General features: G+C 42.4%; 1 protein-coding gene across 6 annotated transcripts in view; it reads right to left on the reverse strand.

The window, feature by feature from the left end:
- GLIS3 (GLIS family zinc finger 3) overlaps nt 1-17989 on the reverse strand; it is a 658803-nt gene that overhangs the window by 577340 nt on the left and 63474 nt on the right. For 5 of the 6 annotated variants that reach the window (XM_033925462.1, XM_033925454.1, XM_033925490.1 and 2 more), the window contains exon 3: nt 13140-13208. The exons of the other annotated variant lie outside the window; for it this stretch is intronic. In XM_033925462.1, the coding sequence (XP_033781353.1) occupies nt 13140-13208 (69 nt within the window). The remainder of the gene's footprint in view (nt 1-13139; nt 13209-17989) is intronic. 6 annotated transcript variants of the gene reach the window in all.

Consider the following 17989-nt stretch of genomic DNA (forward strand, 5'->3'; position numbering starts at 1 on the left):
CAATGAATATGCATGAGATTGATTTACATACACTGCCTGGCATTGTACGCAAATCTCTTTCATGTGTATTTTATGGATATTCTGAAAACCTGATTGGCAAGGGGGTACTCCAGGGCCAACTTGGGAAACAATGAAATAGTGCTTAACTGTGGATCTTGCACCTAGCTTTGGGTGCCAGACTTTTCCATGCTGAAACCTGGAGTATGGAAAGAGCAAATTCGACCATGTGACTCCTTTGCTTTTCTCTCTCCATTGGCTCCCGGTTTATTTTAGAATTCAGTTTAAGTGTTTATGTATTGTTTTTAAGATTTTACATGGTATCTTTGCTCCTCTTGTTCCTCTGTTATGGAATGTTTATAGATTTTCATATGCAAGGGGCATTCGTTGATTTAAACTTTTCCTTCTAGGAAAGGAATTCAAGGAGTTAAGAATTTTAGCAGCTCTCTGGCGTTTAAATTTCCCCAATTATGGAATGAACTTCTCCTAATTTTGAGGTGTCTCAGTTCCTTCCAACTCTTCTGTAAACTTCTAAAAACATTTTGAAAACTAACTCTCTTGTATTTCAGTTTACTTTATTTTATTTTATTTTTTTTAATTTCATGTTTCAATAACATATCAAGTATCTACTTGTACAGAAAGGTAAAGTCAAGCCAAAATCAAATGTAATACAATATGATACTAAACAGATAGTCAAATAATCTGCTATCTTAAAAGAAATATATATAAAGCTTAACTTTAACTCAAGTCCTCTAAATAAGGAAAGCAAGATGTAGAATCAGCGAGTATAATATACATTACAAAATAAAATGAAGACTAAAGGTTGTATATGCTGAGAAGGTAATCAACAAACAATGAGTACTCAAATTCCTTCTCCTTTTTTCAGAGAAGCCATTGACAAGAAGGTTGTAAGTTGGCTAGGATCAAAGAATACATATTTTTGCATTTGATAAATTATCACACATTTACATGGGTGACGAAGAAAAAAGGTTGCCCCAAGAGCAATAACTCCTGGCTTTAACAACAGAAATTCACGTCGACGTTTCTGTGTTTCTCGTGACAGATCTGGAAACATTTGTATCTTGTACCCAAGAAAGGCTTTCTGTTTATTTTTGAAGAAAAGTTTCAATAGCCAATTTTTATCAGGTGATAAGGCCACTGTAAGCAAAAGTGTTGCGGACATTGCTACCTCCTGGTCTGAAAGTTCCAACACCTTGGAAATATTAAGCGACTGTTGAGCTTCTTCCATTAATTTTTCTTCCCTTTTAATAGGTAGATAATACACTTGAGTGAATAGCGGTATTAATTCCTCGGTAATTTCCAGGACTTCCTTTAGGTAACGTTTTAACATATCTCTAGGGGTTACCTCCGCAACCCTGGGAAAGTTAATTAATCTAAGATTATTATTGCGAGAAAAGTTTTCTAGAGACTCCAATTTTCTCCTTAAGTTAGTATTATCTTTCACCAGTGTTTCAGTTATTTGTTTAAAAAGTTTAATTTCCTGGGAAGAATTCATTGTTGAAGTTTTTAAATCTTGCAAGTCAACTTTGATATTCTTAATTTCATTTTCTTGGGAAGATATCTTATGCTCCAACTGCAACAGTTGGAGCTTAACTGATTTAGATAGATCCGCTACAAGATCCCAAATTGCATCAAGTGTTACCTCTTGGGGCTTCTTTAATATAAAGATAGGTTCTTGTAAAGAAAAACTCTCACCAACCATTGTACCCTCCTGGGTATGACTCCTCTGCTCACGGGCAATCCGCGGGGATGATGAAACCTCAGTTTCCACTGGAATCCCCTGAAACAACAGGGAATCCACATCCATGCTCCCCTCTTTGCTCCCAACGACCTCCGGGGAGAGTTCCTCACCGCCTTCCGATGGTTCCTCCACCCGCGGGGAGCTGGTGGTCTGAGGAGGAGGAGGAGGCACTCTGGCGTTGGGGCTCAAGGTGGTGTCTGGGCCCATAGAGAACGCCTCCATCTCGCTATGGTGCGTCTCCTGCGGGCGTGCTGACGCCTTCGCAATTCCCTGCATTCGTCGGAGAAGTTCATCCATTGAACCGAAGCCGGCTGGGCCCGAGCATCGTGAGGCTCCAACTGCGCTTCGGCCCCTCCGCTTCGGCATGCTAAACGGTAAGTTTCTTGAAGAAAAACAGAAGAAAAAACGATATTGGTAGAGCTCTCTGCGACGAAGCTCTCAGCATTACAGTCCTTCCACCATCTTGCCTCTACTCTACTTTATTTATTTATTTATTTTTTTAAATTTATTGCTAACCGCGTTGAGCTTCCTTTGGTTGAAGACCTGGTATATAAGGTTAAGTTAGTTTAGTTTTAGTTTAGTAAATGCCGGCACCCAAGTTACATGCCCTGGCCTATTATTCTATAACTACTTGTGCAAATTTTTAGAATGCGTATGACACGCCCATGCTTCTCCCATGGCCATGCCCCCTTTCAAGATACACGCTATGGGATTTAGACATGTTGGTCCTGATTCTATAAGAAGTGTCTATGTTAAGCGCCATTAGGTATTAACGAAAATCCACACGGAACCTAAATTGTTTTAATTAGTGTAAATGGCATGGCAATTGACTAAACCATTGAAGTCATTTTTAAAAATGTTAAAAATCATTTTGCTGTCCCGATTTTTGGACGCCTTATGGGAGACGTCCAAAGTCGGACTTAGACATCCTATTGTAAATGACCTTCCACATGTCAGTAACTCCAAACAGTGTAAACTACAATATGCTTGTAATTAGCTGTGAGATCTGTTAGCTCAGATTAATTGATAGCAGAAACCACGCAAGTATTTAAAAAAGTGGGGAACACATCCAGCTCACTTTGGTAGGCCACAGTCCTACTTAAGCTGAGCTAACCATGTAACTCAGATAGGTTATTATGCCCCCTCATGCTGAAAATCCATGTCTGAGTCTCCTGTCCATTTACAAATTTATCATACTAGCTTACAACACAATGCAAAGCATAATTTCTACACAGTTCTGCACTTCCTCTTTAAATGCTGTAAATTTTGCAGACAACATCAAGTATTGCACAGTAATTTACCTCCCAAACTTTCTTCAGTTGATTTGTGTGTATAGAACTTGCTGCATCATCAAACCTGACCTTTTATGAACTACAAGGTTAGACCATGGCACAGGAATGCATGACAGGAGCGATCAGGTGGAAGAAATTTGCCCACAACAATTTATCTTTGTATTGCAAATTGTTTTGTATCTGATGTAGACTGGACTTTGCAACTGAAAAGTGAGTCTGTAATCCTGGAATCCCAGGCAGTTGAACAATGATATTCTTATGAAACATTGCTCTTTGCCTTCATGCCAATGGATAAAATGAGAAGATAAAATTCTTAACTCTATATTTTAAAATGTATTTCCTTCACACTTAAGTTTCCAAACTAAGTAGCAAAGTTTTATTTCCATTTCTCATTTACGTCCCTATACAAACACATACACTGGCATTCTCCACTATCCCCAACTCTTCCTCTGAACCGTAATTTGATATAATTTATATATCATTCTTATAATTTATATATTTTATATTTTGAAAGCACAAGCATGAAAGATACTACAAACATAGCGGCCCTTTTACTAAGCTGCACCAAAAAGTGGCCTACGCTATTATTAGCTTGTGAGTTCCCCATGCGCTGAGGTCACTTTTGACATGGCAGTAAAATGGCCACATTTTCCATTTTTGGAATTAATGGCCACGTCAACATTTCCAAATTAGCATGTGGTCATTAGCGCGTGAACCCCCTATCATCACCTATTTTCTAGGTGGTAAGAGCTCTCACGCTGCCACTCACTAATTGGTTAGTGTGCGGTGATATAGCTGTGCTAACCAATTAGCTCAGAGCATGTCTACTCTCTACCCCCAAATACACTCCCCCTCCCTCCCCCATACAAAAAATAAAATCTATTGTTTAGCATGTGAAAAGCACAAACCGATCACCCAAACAGGTCCCATGGTAGTGCTTTTTAATCTGCAGTAAGCACACAATTTAGTATAAGGAACCCATAATTCTGAAAAACATACTATTAGCTCATTTTTTCTACAAACGATACGGGGCACCTCAGCCAATCAGGGCCTTAGGCCCCTCCCCACACATCATATGATGATCGGGGTGTGGCCTAAGGCCACACTCGTCGGCAGAGGAGATGTGGAGCAGGAGGGACTGAGCACCCCTCCTGCTCCCAACAATATTAAGGTACGGGGAGGGGGTGGGCTTTGCCCCGTCATCCTGCTGGCCTCGGAGGAGGCCTGGAACAGGAGGGGCTGAGCACCCCTCCTGCTACCAATGATTTTGAAAGGTACGGGGGGAGCAGGTAGGCCGGGCGCAGTCAGGAGGCCTGCCTAGGTTAAAGTACAGGGAGAGAGGTTGGCCGGGCTGAGCCTGGTCAGGAGGGGTTTCACATGGCAGGAGGGAGTTGGCATCTGTCCTGCCTTTTGTGGGGCATCGGTGGGGGGGGGGCATCGGCACAGGGGGGGTGCATGGGGGGCATGCGTCTGCCACGACTATTTTTTTTTTACTTTTTTACTTTAGGCCGGGGAGCCCAGCTTAAACCTCCTGGCCTGGCTTAGATTTTTTTTAACGTTAGAAGCCCGTGGTTTTAACCAGCTTAAAAGCACGTGGGTTAAAACCATGGGCTTGTACTGTGGGGAAGGGTGGGAGTCGGGGCAGGCAGGCGATCGAGGAAGACAATTTTCGGGGCAGGCAGGCAGGCGTTCGGGGCAGTGGGAGATTTTCAGGCCATGACTTTTATTTATTTTTTGCTTTTTTCATCGGGGCGGCAGGCAGGAGAAGAGCATGGGGCAGAGTGGGCAGGAGAAGAGCATCGGGGCGTGCAAAGAACAGGGCTGGAGAGTCGGAAAGATGTTTTCAACTGCTCCCCAGCAGTCGCTTCTTGGGTTGATCAGCCAGCCCAGTCTGTTTTAAATTTTTGGTTGATGAATCGCATCGCTGTTCAATTTCCATACGTTTCTCCTCATTTGCATGCATGGATTCGAAGCGGATCGCAGGAGAGGTAAGTGAATCAGGCCCAAGTGAAATTTGCTCGATAAGGGGTCACAAACCGATCGGTACACGTTAAGTTTGCTTAGTGAATCTAGCCCAAAGTAAAGTCAAACCTCATCTCTTGGGTTTCTGTTACTGGTTTGATTTCACTGTTACAGCTTCCAGCCCTGCTCTGTTCCAAGCTCAGTTTGCTTAAAGAACTTATCTGTAGCAGCTGAGCTTTTACACAGACATGGCACAGCAGGGTTCTTCAGGCAAAGTACACTTGCTATAGAGGCTTTTATCACAGATACTTAACAGGTTTAACTGCACAGCTTCTCAGCAAAGAAAACCAAAAGAAAAGTCGGGAGAAAAAACAGAGAGGCTTTTCTCCTGCCCTTCTTGATTAGGGTCACCTGGTCTCTGCTTGAAAAGAGCCAGCAAGCTCCAAACCTCCTTTCTCACAAACACAGACCCTTTTCCTTCACTTTGGCTTAGTGACTAACCTCCATCCCTTCAGGATTCAAGCTTGCTCCTTGAGGCCATTCAAATATGTCCATAGTCTCTGTTTCCACCAAGCTCTCAGCAGCTGGTCCCAGACTGGGTAAGTCCTCAGCCATTACCAGTCCTCACTGCTATGAGGTGGAAGGGAAAGACTCCTCCCCTCTCCTTCCTGGTTACACTACTGCTGGTGCCTCTGCCTTGCTTCCCCTGCCTCTCCTCTACTGTGATTCAGGGCTCTGTTTATAAACGTATCATAGACCCACCCCTCTCTCCAAGTAGGGGAGTTGGGCTGAAATTCCCTAGGAAGTGGAACCTGGTTTCACCTAGGCTGTGGATAGTGTGAATACCTTAAAGGCCAGGTCTCCACTTCTCAGTAAAAGTCCTAACAGGCTTTCTGATATATTTATTCTGGTATGGCTCTTTCTGCTGAATATCCTTAGGCTCTTACCCTTACTGCTCTACCTCACTGTCTGAGGGGTAGTCAGCCATTTCTATTTCATTACTCCTAACCTGGTCATCTCTTCTGACCAGAGACCGTCTTCTGTTTTTATTAATCACACGGGGACAAAGCTGGCCATGGGTTTGTCACAGGTGTCCAGGGCGAACTGCCCCCCTCGCCCCTCCCCTCCCCTTCCTACACCATTATGCACACCATCCCTTGGAAACTCATCCCATGGTCCAGGAAGCCGAAACACTCTTGATAACACCATCCATGCAATAGTCCTTGTCTAGTTTGGCTGCAAGTCAAAGGTATGATATTTCTCAATTTAAAGCTAGGATGTATGGTATGCTGTGGATGAGAACGTTTCTAAACTGGCACAGGATAAAACTATAATGACATTATACGTCACATAAGCTGGAAAATCTAGGAAATAATGCAAAAAAGAAGAATCCCCAGTGTATATAATTTTACATACACTGTATGTTATACATATTCCAAAAATTTCATCTGATGTACTCTGCCTCTCCTTTTCCATGCCTTTTTTTTTTTTTTTTAAATCATCTCTACAGAGGAAGGGCTGGTCTGGGGAGCAATATTGGTCCCAATACAAAATCAAATGAGGTGAGAAAGAAGGCAATGACTATAAGTGAATACTCTATTCAGCTAACAGGCGAAAAGCAGCTAAAGTTCTTAATGTAACAGCTATGTGAGGGAGTCTATAGGAAATTACTATTTCCTCTTAACAGTCAAAGAGCCACCTTAAAAATTGGGTCACATAGAAAAGAAGTGATGATTGAGCAAAGCAGGGAGGGTATGGTCATAGGAGCCAACTTTACAAAATTATTGGGAGTGTCCAATATCCTCCATCCCCCAGCCACCACCAAAAAAGAAATAGTCTTACATTTTGTTGAACTTGAAGGTGTGTAGAGCTCACATCAATATGGGATGATACCAGAAAAAACCCAGTGCACTGAGAAGCAGCAAGCTCTTACGCTAATGGCCACAATATCCTGCAAAAACACACTTAGGCCCGGATTCTTGAACCGGCACCAATATCAGTGGCCACTTTAAAAAAAAGTCTGCTGATCACACGTCAATCATACATTGGCACCGATTTTGGAATCACGACGACGCAAAAGACAGAAGCCAGAAATGTAGACCAGGATTTTCTGGGCCTACATTTCCAGCAACTATCTTCATGTGAATCGCGCCTACATAGGTGCTTAAGGCCTCCTAACACCACTTCCAGCATTAGCCACTCTTACTTTGGCGTTCAGAGGCCTAAAGTGCCTGTGTAGGCACAATTCTGGTGCTGATTTTCTAGGCACCAATATGCACCTCATATCTCAGTTAAAAATACCATTTGGATGTTTTTTTAATGGAGGTATGGGTGCCTGCCAACACCTAGAAAATTGACACTGGCTCGAGAATCCGGTTCTAAGAACCTATAAATCAAGCTTGTCATGCTATTGCAGAATGGAAAGAACTTAAATAGCTACCCTGTCTATGAAGAGGCAGCACTTTAATAATTATCACACTAAGATCTAGAATACCAATACACCATCACCTCCTATGGGGAAACAACATAAGTTGCACTGCTACCAAAACAGATTCACAACAAATACAGAATAAGTAACTAAAAATACAAATATGCAGACAAAACCTGAACCCCAGGAAACAAACCATCTATGCAGTAGAACACTGGAAAATAGAAAACAGAAATGCATTTCCTCTGTACTGTGTAAAATATGAGAAGAGATGTACATTCCCATAGGTTACAAACTACAATTACAATGCAGAAAAATCAAAATCTATTCTTCCTGTCTGAACATTAATTATACATTTTTTTCAAATTCAATAAGACTAACAGTGGAATACCTAGTATATTTGACAACCAGGACCAATCACTTTTTAACACCCCTCCTTTATATGAAAAAAATATTTTTAGTAACAATCCATGAGTCACACAACAAGCGTGTAGCTAGAAAAAGGTAGCATCTTAAATACTGCAGTGAGAACTAGAACATCAGAACACCCAATGCCCTTGTCCAGAATGGAATAAGTAATCACAAACTAACATTAGAAATATTAAAGTTAAATATTAAAGTTAAATTGAAATACCAAAAGTTAAATTGAAACACCAAGAAGTCAGACTCTGCGTATAGTGCAACACCACAGAAACAGTAATGCAATAATATGCAAAATATAAAGAAACGAGTGCAGATGTAATTTGAAAAAAAAAAAGTGACAAACAACAATCACCACTTTACAAATTAATAAATAGAAATAAAACAAAAGATGGAAAATAAGATAATACCATTTTATTGGACTAGTACATTTTCAGTTAGCTTTCAGATGTAAAAACTACCTTCTTCAAGTCAGTACAGTATACTTCAATTATGATATCCTGTCCTGACCTGAGGAAGAGGGTTTTGGTCTCCAAATGTTAGCCAAAAATATATTGAAATTAGTCAAATAAAAAGATCACCTTATTTCCATTTTCTATTTATCAACACAGCTACAATACTACTTTATCCAAAAGCAACAAAAAAATAAACATTTCTTTTTTTCTACCTTTGTTGTCTCTGGTTTCTGCTTTCTTCATTTTCGCTTCACTCTCTTCCTTCCATTCAGCATCTGCCCTCTTTCACTGCCCCTTCCATTCACTGTCTGCCCTCTCCCCCCTCCTTCCATATGGCATTTACTCTCTTTCTTTGTCCCTTCTATAAACTGCCTACCATCTCCTCCTTCCATCCAGCCTATGCCCCCCTCTCTCCTTTTTTACATGATTAGTTCCAGCTTCACCCCTCTGTCCATTTTTCTCTCTCCTTTCTCTGTCTCCCTCTCCTTCCATATTCCAGCTTGTCTCTCCTCTCCTCTCCACTCCTTTCCTTCCTACCTCACCCCACCCCCACCCTACCCCATGGTCTGGTATCTCTGTCTCCTTCACTTCTATCTCTCTTCTTCTCTGCTTCCCTTCCCTCCCTTCCTCATGGTTTGGTATCTCTCTCTCCTCTCCTCTTCCCTGGTGGTCCCTCCTTCCTCCCTTCCAATGTGATGGCTTTTACCTATTTCCCTCCTTCTCTCTCTTCTTCCCTCCATCCAGGGCCAACATTTCTCATACTTCTCTCTCTGCCACTTGTAAGCTTCGAGCATTCAGCAGCGTTAATGAACTGAACACACTGCCTCTGGCGGACCCAAAATCTTTCCTTCTGCTTCAGCTTCCTGTCCCCACAGAGATAGGATGTTGTAGCAGAACAAAAGCTTCTGGGGCTGCCGAAACAGCGTGTTCAGCTCTTTAATGCTGCTGGCAGCCTGAAGCTTGCAGGCTGCAGCAAGGAGAGACCAGACTCTGGACTTGAGCACCCTCGATGAGCTGCGCCTGAGGCAGACTGCCCAACCCTTGATACTCCACTATAGTAGTAGTAGTGTGTCTGCGATCACATGACTTCCCAAAAATATTAATGGTGCTCAGGTACCCACACCACCGATAGAGCTGGTGCCTATGGATATGGTCAAGACAAGTTAAAGAGTCCCAGAAGAGAGAAGACAATTCCTCCACTCTATGTCTCCAGCAAAAGCTGTATAAGCTGCAGAAACTCTGTCCTGGTAGGCCAAGTTCAGCTTGGAACCTTATTATAACTGTGACTTTTAAACTAAGGGCCAAGCCTGGCCAATATGTTTATGTTTATTAACAGTTCAAAGTGGTGTACAAAAATAAAAATAATTTTAAAAAAAGAAAAGAACTCCACAAAAGCAAAGGACAGACCTAGAACTATACACACACAATAGCATTTAAACCAGGGGTGCCCACACTTTTTGGGCTTGCGAGCTACTTTTTAAATGACTAAGTCAAAATGATCTACCAACAATAAAATTTTAAAAAAACACAAAGCACACTGTATGCATAGAAAATGTTAATCATCATTCCTATTCCAGGGTTTTTCAAAGAGGTCAAAGCAGATGACTCTAAGCACTATCACCTCAGTAACAACCATACAAAAATAGACAAATATACCCCCTCCCTTTTTACTAAACCACGATAGCAGTTTTTAGCACAGGGAGCTGCGCTGAATGCCCAGCGCTGCTCTCGACACTCATAGGCTCCTTGCGCTAAAAACCTCTATTGCGGTTTAGTAAAAGGGGACCTTAGTGTAAAATATAGACAGCAGATATAAATTCAGACACATTTTGATCACTAAATTTAAAATAAAATCATTTTCCCTACCTTGTCTGGTGATTTCATGAGTCTCTGGTTGCACTTTCTTCTTCTGACTGTGCATACAATCTTTCTTCCCTTCTTTTAGCCTGTATGCTTCTTCTCCTCCAGACCTCATTCCTTCCCCCCAACTTTTCCTTCCTCTTCCCTGCCCTTTCTTTCTCTCTGCCTCCCTTTCATTTTTTTCTGTTTCTCTTCTTTCCTTCTGTATCCCTGCCTGCCCTTTTTCTTTCTTTCTCCCTGCCCTCCCCCAAGCCACTGCCACTGCCATTACCATCGGGGACCAGGACCCAAACACCACCAATAACAGGCCCCAAGCTCTCCCTGCTTCGGCCAACCAGCATTCCTCTCCCCGACGTCAATTCTGCCGTCGGGAAGAGGAAGGCTGATCAGCCCAAGATCGTGATCAACCTATTGGGGGAAATGCTGCCGGGTCCTGCCTTCGCGGAAACAGAAAGTAGGCAGGACCCGGCAGGAACAAGAACAAATGCTTCACTAACCTGTCTCCCGCATTAGCCCGTAGCGAACGCTTGCTTCAGGGCTCTCAACATGTGCGTGCCGGCTTCCCTTCTCCCCCCCACCCCCCTCCCAGACATAACTTCCGGTTTCGGAGGGAAGAGAAGAGAAGCCGGCACGCACACGTTAGAGGCCGGAACATAAGTTCGCTAGGGGCTGAAATCTCCAAGCCGGTTTTTTGGGGTTTTTTTTTAATGTTCAGCAGCGGCAGATGACAGCTGGGCGAACCGCCCAGCTAAAAGGCCCTAGGGAGAACACTGGAGAGGAAGGCTGATCGGCCCGTAGATCAGGACGGCAACACGAGTGCGATCGACTCGAGTTGCCTTCCTGAGCTACTGGTCGATCGCGATCGACGTGTTGGGCACCCCTGATTTAAACTAAGAGTTGCCTTGGGGGCAACCTATCTGGTTTTTGGGGAATCCATGCTACAGGCAAGTTGTTTGTGCTGCCTTTAAAAGACAGATCAGTATACAGTGTTCCCCCAGTCATTCGTGGTCAGCGGTTCATGGTCCCGTTCATTCGCAGTATTTTCTGACTGTGAACCGCCGACCAAGAGAGGACAGCGGGAGAGACAGGAGAGAGCAGCTGGAGCGCCTGCGCGTGAAGGAAAATCACTGTATGCTCCGACTGCTTCTTCCTGCACTAAAGTCGGGCCTTCCCAATCAGGAGCTGCTTTGACATGCATAGGAAAGCCTAGTCGTCCAGCCCAGAGGCAGTTTAAGTCATCTTAGGGGTGGGTTAGGGACTCATGGAGAGGACGACCTATGCCCATAAGCCCCTGTAATCACTGTATTGATACTTAAACATGTGCACTCCCCTATATATCCCCAAAACCCTTTTTTACTGGCATATAAGTGGCTCCTGCAGCTATAAGGACTATTAGGGTGGTAGATAAGTGGGTCTAAGGGATTCTGGAGGTGGTTTGGGGGGCTCATCATGACCTATAAGGGAGCTGTAGTGAGGAGAAGACAAGGAACCCTTTTTGTGAAGTTCATAGCAGTGCCCTGTAAGGTCACCCACTATTTAGGTGGCATTTCTGGGTATGCAGTCCATCACTTTGCAGACCCCTCCCATGTCCAACAGGGCTTGTTCTAGGTGTTTTGGACTTGGACGGAAAGTTGGATGAAAATGTGGTATAAAGATAGACGATTTAGTGGCTTGGATGATCAGATCGGCAGGACATATAATTAGACGATTTTCGAAATGAAAAAAAAGTTGGACATATGTTTCGAAAATGTGTCTTAAGCTGTTTTTTTACTTTGAACGACTTGCGAGATGGACGTAAACGGACTTAGACGTCCCTTTCGATTATGCCCCTCCACGCTATCAACCAACTATCAACCAATTAAAAAGGAACTCTCATTCTGAAATATTGTCTTCAGTGTACCCTAATGAGATAATAGATCTAAGGACCCAGACCATCTCTTGTGTATCTTTCTTGAAAAAAAAAAAAAAGTGCTTTCAAACTTATAAGTTTTTGCACAATGTTTCCCACTAGAAACTGTAGTTTAACCTGTTCCAATTCTTCCAATTCTTCATAATAAGCTGAATGGCAACTATAAGAAGTTCAAGGAAATTTGGGACCCATTAACAAAATTTTACATGAATTGATTATTAGTTTTGCCCTTTTTGATTTTGATTTTGCACATCCAGGATGGGGGTGGGTGGGAGGGGGGATATGTATTTAATTATTAATTGCTTGTAAGGTTGTCTATCATGATCGTTTGTGTTATCCTGAGCGTTTTTACACTTTTAAGTAGGGTGGATGGGGTTGGGGAGGGGAATATATATTTGCTGTATCATTTGATGGTATTGAGTGCTGTCTAATTTATTAACTGTTTGAATAATATGTTGTACTTTCTGCTGGTTTTAAAATGAATAAAGATTTTTTTTTTAAAAAGTGCTTTCTACACAATGCATATCTTGGATTGAATTTCAGGTATTTTAAGTCTATAAAAACCAAGAAGGGAGCTGAGCTGTTCACATTAGATTCCTCCTACTGTTGCTGTCACCTCTATCACTAAAAAGGTAAAGGTATTTCAGCTATTGACAGCAGCTGCAGGGAATCGACATAGCCAGCAGCTTGGACTCTGCTGAGCTTCACTGCTTACAGGTAATAAAATACTTGAAAAACATTAGCCCAATGTATACTTTTTTATGCCCTGAATGTTTTATCTGCTTTATATTAACTTTATTTTAACAATACACAACAAAAACATGCCAACACATGAAACTGTTCACTTTCAGCATTAAGAATACATACGTGCCTAGGTTAACCTCCACTTGGCAATGCATCTGAAACTGGATAAGTATAATCACAAAGGTACACTTTAACAAAACCAAGACTTGCCACATAAGAGCCCAAAGGTGCAGAAGTATTTAAACTTGCATATCTTATACCTAAATCATCCAAGCTTCTGAATGGAACATAAAAACAAGTTTAATTTTACCTTTTCCTGATAATATTCTTTCCTCGAGTCCTGCTAGATTAGTCCAGACTGATGAGTTATGTCCCTTATCTGCAGAATGAGGCAAAGAATTTAAGATTCTAATTACATTATCAGTATAATAGGTGGGTCAGTCAGGAATATTCCCATTATTCTTTTTTTTAATAAATCTTTATTAATTTTCAAATGTTAACAGTGCCATACAATAAATTTAAACATAAACACTACACAAAACGCACTTTAAATACACAAATAATTCAAAAAACAGTCATTTTCACAAACCCCTCCTCCCCAAAATTAATAAAAAAAGAAGTACATACTGTATTTAATTTCAATAATATAGATAATTAAGTATAGCAAACAATAATACATTCCCCTCCTACCACCCACCCACCCTAGATGTGTAAGGAAGTCAAATAAAAGGAAAGGTACATGACAGTTATTGTGACTCAATAAATGCAGTCAATGGGCTCCATACCATTTTAAATGTGTTACTATATCCCAAACATTCCGCGCTCATTCTTTCATACTTGTAACTGGAACATAAGTTTGCCCACCAGAAAGTGTAATTCAGTCGATCATAACTCTTCCAGTTACGTGTAATCATCTGGATGGCTATTCCCGTCATTATTAAGAAAAGCCGGCTTTTATGTCGATCCAAAGAAGGTTTAACATGTAATAAAGTACCACAAATTATAGCTTCATAAGTTAGTGGTATCGATGACCCAAGTACAACATTAATTTGTCCCCATATCGACTTCCAAAAATTAAGTATCAATGGACAATAATACAACAAATTATCCAAAGTCCCTATATCAATATGACAGTGCCAGCATCTATTAGATTTAGAACTGTCCAACTTTTGCAAACGAATTGGGGTCCAAAAAATCCTATGCAACAAGAAAAAACAAGTTTGTCTCATAGATGCTAACACTGCACATTTCAGCCTCCAAGTCCAAATTCATGGCCATCGAGATGCAGAAATATACTGTTTAATCTCAATGCAAGCTAAGAATAAATTAAAGGAAACTACGATACACATAAAACTCATTATCAACCAAGGAACGCTTTGCAGACCTCAGAAAATTAAAGAAAACTACATAGACAGAATAATGAACATGAAAGGGCAGTCCAACTTCCCAGATAGGTCCTGGACTGGTCTAGCAAGATTCAAGGAAAGAAAATTATCAGGTAAAGGTAAATTTTTTTCCATATTTGGTTCAAGTTCAGAAGAAAGGCCAGCAGGCCCACATCTTCAAGAGGCTAATCAGTGCCTTGAGCCCCTCCCTGTACTGTCATCCATCCCTTCCTCTCCCCGCAAGGCTGCTGCATGAAGTCTCAGTAGTAATCTTGAAACTTTCAAGCAGCAGCTATTTCAGCAGCAGAGGCACAAAAGGGACACTTAGACCACCAGGGATGTTAAAAGGTAGGGAACAGGAGGACAACTCGAGTCCCCATTACTGTGGTATTATCATGGCAGCAGTATACCTTCTGACAGCACGACCATGAAACGGACTACCACTACTGTGGTAACACCAGGAAAATTGCTTTGGACTCCACATTACCACAGTAACCATGGAATTACTACAGTAACAATCACCATGTAAGCAGTCTTTACCACAGACTTTCACTGAAACTTCCTCAGGTTTTTACTGTAAAGCAGGGACTCCTCAAAATGGCCAAGCACTGCTAAACTCACTGAGTTAGGTTGGCACTTCTCTAAGGCTCCCATTCAGTTAACCCTAACTTCTATAACCTTAGTGTTATCAGCCAGACACTGTAGTTTTTTTTAACAACTTTCTTTAATAACGAAGTAAACAATAAACACTCAGAATATGATGATTTCAAGGCAGTCCAACTTTGTTACAGAATCTTCTCACTCTACCATCACATCCTATCCAAGGGGAAGCTGGGATTGTGTCCACACACCTTGTGGGAAATAACACTGTGCTCCAGACTTAGATACTGAACCTAAGCTGTATTTGGCTAGCAAAAATAAAGGGTGAAAACCTGGTGAGAGGACCCAAGTTTTCATGCAGCCTTGTGATCTCACAAAATGGATACTGTTCTCTCCCAGAAGCTAAAGAAGGGTGGACACTAGTTCTCTGGTTGCAGCCTGGCTTTCTGGGAGAAGCAAAGCATTCTGGGGATTTGAGTCTATAGAATACACACTGATTACACATCTTAGAAAAAACACATATACTTGTTTTTTTTATAAGAAACTAGGAAACTGCCTACATGAAATGGGGGCAGAACAACACTCTAGTATTCAGCATCTCTCTTTCTCTACTCTCAAACCCTCCCTCCTCCTCCCCCCCCCCCCCCCAGTTTCTGATGTTTCTCCTCCTTTACCATGATGTTCAGAATCTCTGTCATTCTTTCCTTTCTTCCCTTCACCTCCACCTCCAGGTATTCTGTGGCTTATCTCCCATTCTCTGGGGTGGTGAAATGATAGTCAGCATCTATAGAAGGTGCATCACTGCCAGCATAGGACCATTAGCATACATGATCAAGACCTGCTGGTTCCTGCTCCCTCCAAAACAGGAATCTTGGAGAGGGATGGAGCTAGCAGGCCTAGAACTTGTGCAGATTATCAAGGCCTCCATGTTGGGCACCTCAGTGAGGAGGGAGGAAGAAAGGAAGAAGAGGGATGCTAGGGACCATAATAAGGGGGAGGAGAGAGATGCTGGAGACCAAGTTCTACCTTAGGCCGCCACCTAGTCTGTCCAGTGGATGGGCCAGCCCTGCATCTTCAGAAATGGAGAATGGGGGAAGAAGAGAGGTAGGTTTAGAGTGAAAGATATTGTAAGAAGATCAGTCTTGGCCATTTTCAAGTGATGGTAGGACATCGAGGCAGCAATGTCAAACAAAGAGGCTGAGACCTGGGCCTGGATTCCTGGTAAAATTTCTGGTGTGGAAAGACACATATGGGAATTATCACACTTATGAGAATTTCTGAATGAAACCATGATGCATATAAAGGAGTGGATGGATGAGAATAGACTGAGATTGAATGTTGACAAGATAACTTTAATGTTCCTCTCCAGAGACCCTCAGTGGAATTTGGCATCTTTGGTTATGCTGTTGGACTCTGTAGTTGAAGTGTCCTCTGAAATTTGTTATCTGGGAGTGATTCTCATTTCTCAGTTGTCATTCAGACAGCATGTGTCTGCGGTGATGAGGAAGACATACTTTAAGCTGAGGGTACTGCGTCATTTGTCTGCTTAACTTTCATGGGGCGACTATAAACATGTTCTTCAGGCAGTTGTGATGTCTAGCCTTGACTTTTATGATATCATTCTATTTGGCTTGCCTTCCATTGTTCTTCATGCATTGCAAGTAGTGCAAAATTCCATCTTAAGGACATTATTTGACTAACAAGAGGTGAACATGTATCTGATTATTACATCAAGCTATATTGGCTTACGATGGATTTCCATGTCAGGTATAAGCTGCTGTTGGTAGTTTATCAGAGTCTGCAGGGGTTGGCCCCCAAATATCTAATTGACTGTCTATCATATTATATTGCGCTCCCTAAGTTGCATTCCTCTGGCCACTGGGATTTGAAAATCCTGTCAAGAAAGGAGCTAAAATTGCAAACAAGCAGGGCAGGTGTGTGGTCCTGCGTTGGCCCAGAGGAATGGAACAGGCTTCCACAATATATACGGCAACAGGAGAATTTGAAAACATTTAAAAGATTGCTGAAATGCCATCTGTTTTGTATAATTAAATATGGGGGAAGAATGGGGGACTGCGTTTGTGGCTATGAGGAGATATGCTGTGAATATTGATGTTTCATCGCTGCTAATTGTTTTATGTTTTTTAGATTATACTTTTGTATGGTTTGTAATGACATTTATTATGTTTGTTAATTTGTACTTCACCTTGTATAAGGCAAATAATGAATAAACACACAATTCAATACAATCAATGTAAAGATGGTACTGAAAACTATGGAAAGAGAATAGATCACATAGAAAAGAAAGAAAGAAAGAGAAGACAAAGCCCTGAGGTGCTTCAATTGGTAATGGCTTAGCAGTGGAGAAGGATCCACTAGAGCAGGGGTGCCCAAAACATCGATCGCGATCTACCGGTAAATCGCTGAGCCAGTGTTCTCCGTAGTGTCTTTAGCATCTTTTAGCCGGGCGCGCTGCCCAGCTAATTTAGGTGAGCGCCCAGATGACACGCTTCCCCCTCAGCATCCTCCGTTCTTCCCTCTGGGCCTACCACAGTTGAAAGTTAATTATGGCAGCCTGCAGAGCAAATGTAGCAGTCTGCCATTGGTCTCTGTAGCACGTTCCCTCTTCCGCGGTCCCGCCCCTGACGTTAGAGGAGGTACGGGACCATGGCAGAGAGAACATGCTACAGAGGCTGATGGCAGCCTGCTACATTTGCTCTGCAGGCTGCCGTAATTAACTTTCAACTATGGTAGTTAGGCCCAGAGGGAAGAACAGAGATGAGGACAGTTGCAATCAAGAGGTCACTGTGTGCGGAAAGCAGCGGAGGTAAGGCTGTGCCCATTGCGAGGGTCCCGGTGGGATGGGGGTTGCCTTAGAGATGCTGGATTTGGGGGGGGGAGACAAAAGGACCTTAAGGAGGGAGGGGGAAAGCAGCCTTGAACCAAAAGGGAGGGGGAAGACAGGACAGATCCTGGACTACTAGAGGGGTTAGAGAGGGGAAACACCCTGAACTGAGGAAAAAGAGATGCCAGGCCCTGGGGAGGGGGAAGACAGAGTGAGAGAGACAAAGACCTGGACCAAAGGTGGGAGGACTCAAAATGTTAACAGAAGGAAGATAGAGAGAAGGAGAAACCTGAAACAAAGGGGAGGCTGAAGAGAGGGGGGCAGATGTTG

The sequence above is a fragment of the Geotrypetes seraphini genome, chromosome 1 (genome assembly GCF_902459505.1).
Source record: "Geotrypetes seraphini chromosome 1, aGeoSer1.1, whole genome shotgun sequence".
Taxonomy (NCBI): domain Eukaryota; kingdom Metazoa; phylum Chordata; class Amphibia; order Gymnophiona; family Dermophiidae; genus Geotrypetes; species Geotrypetes seraphini.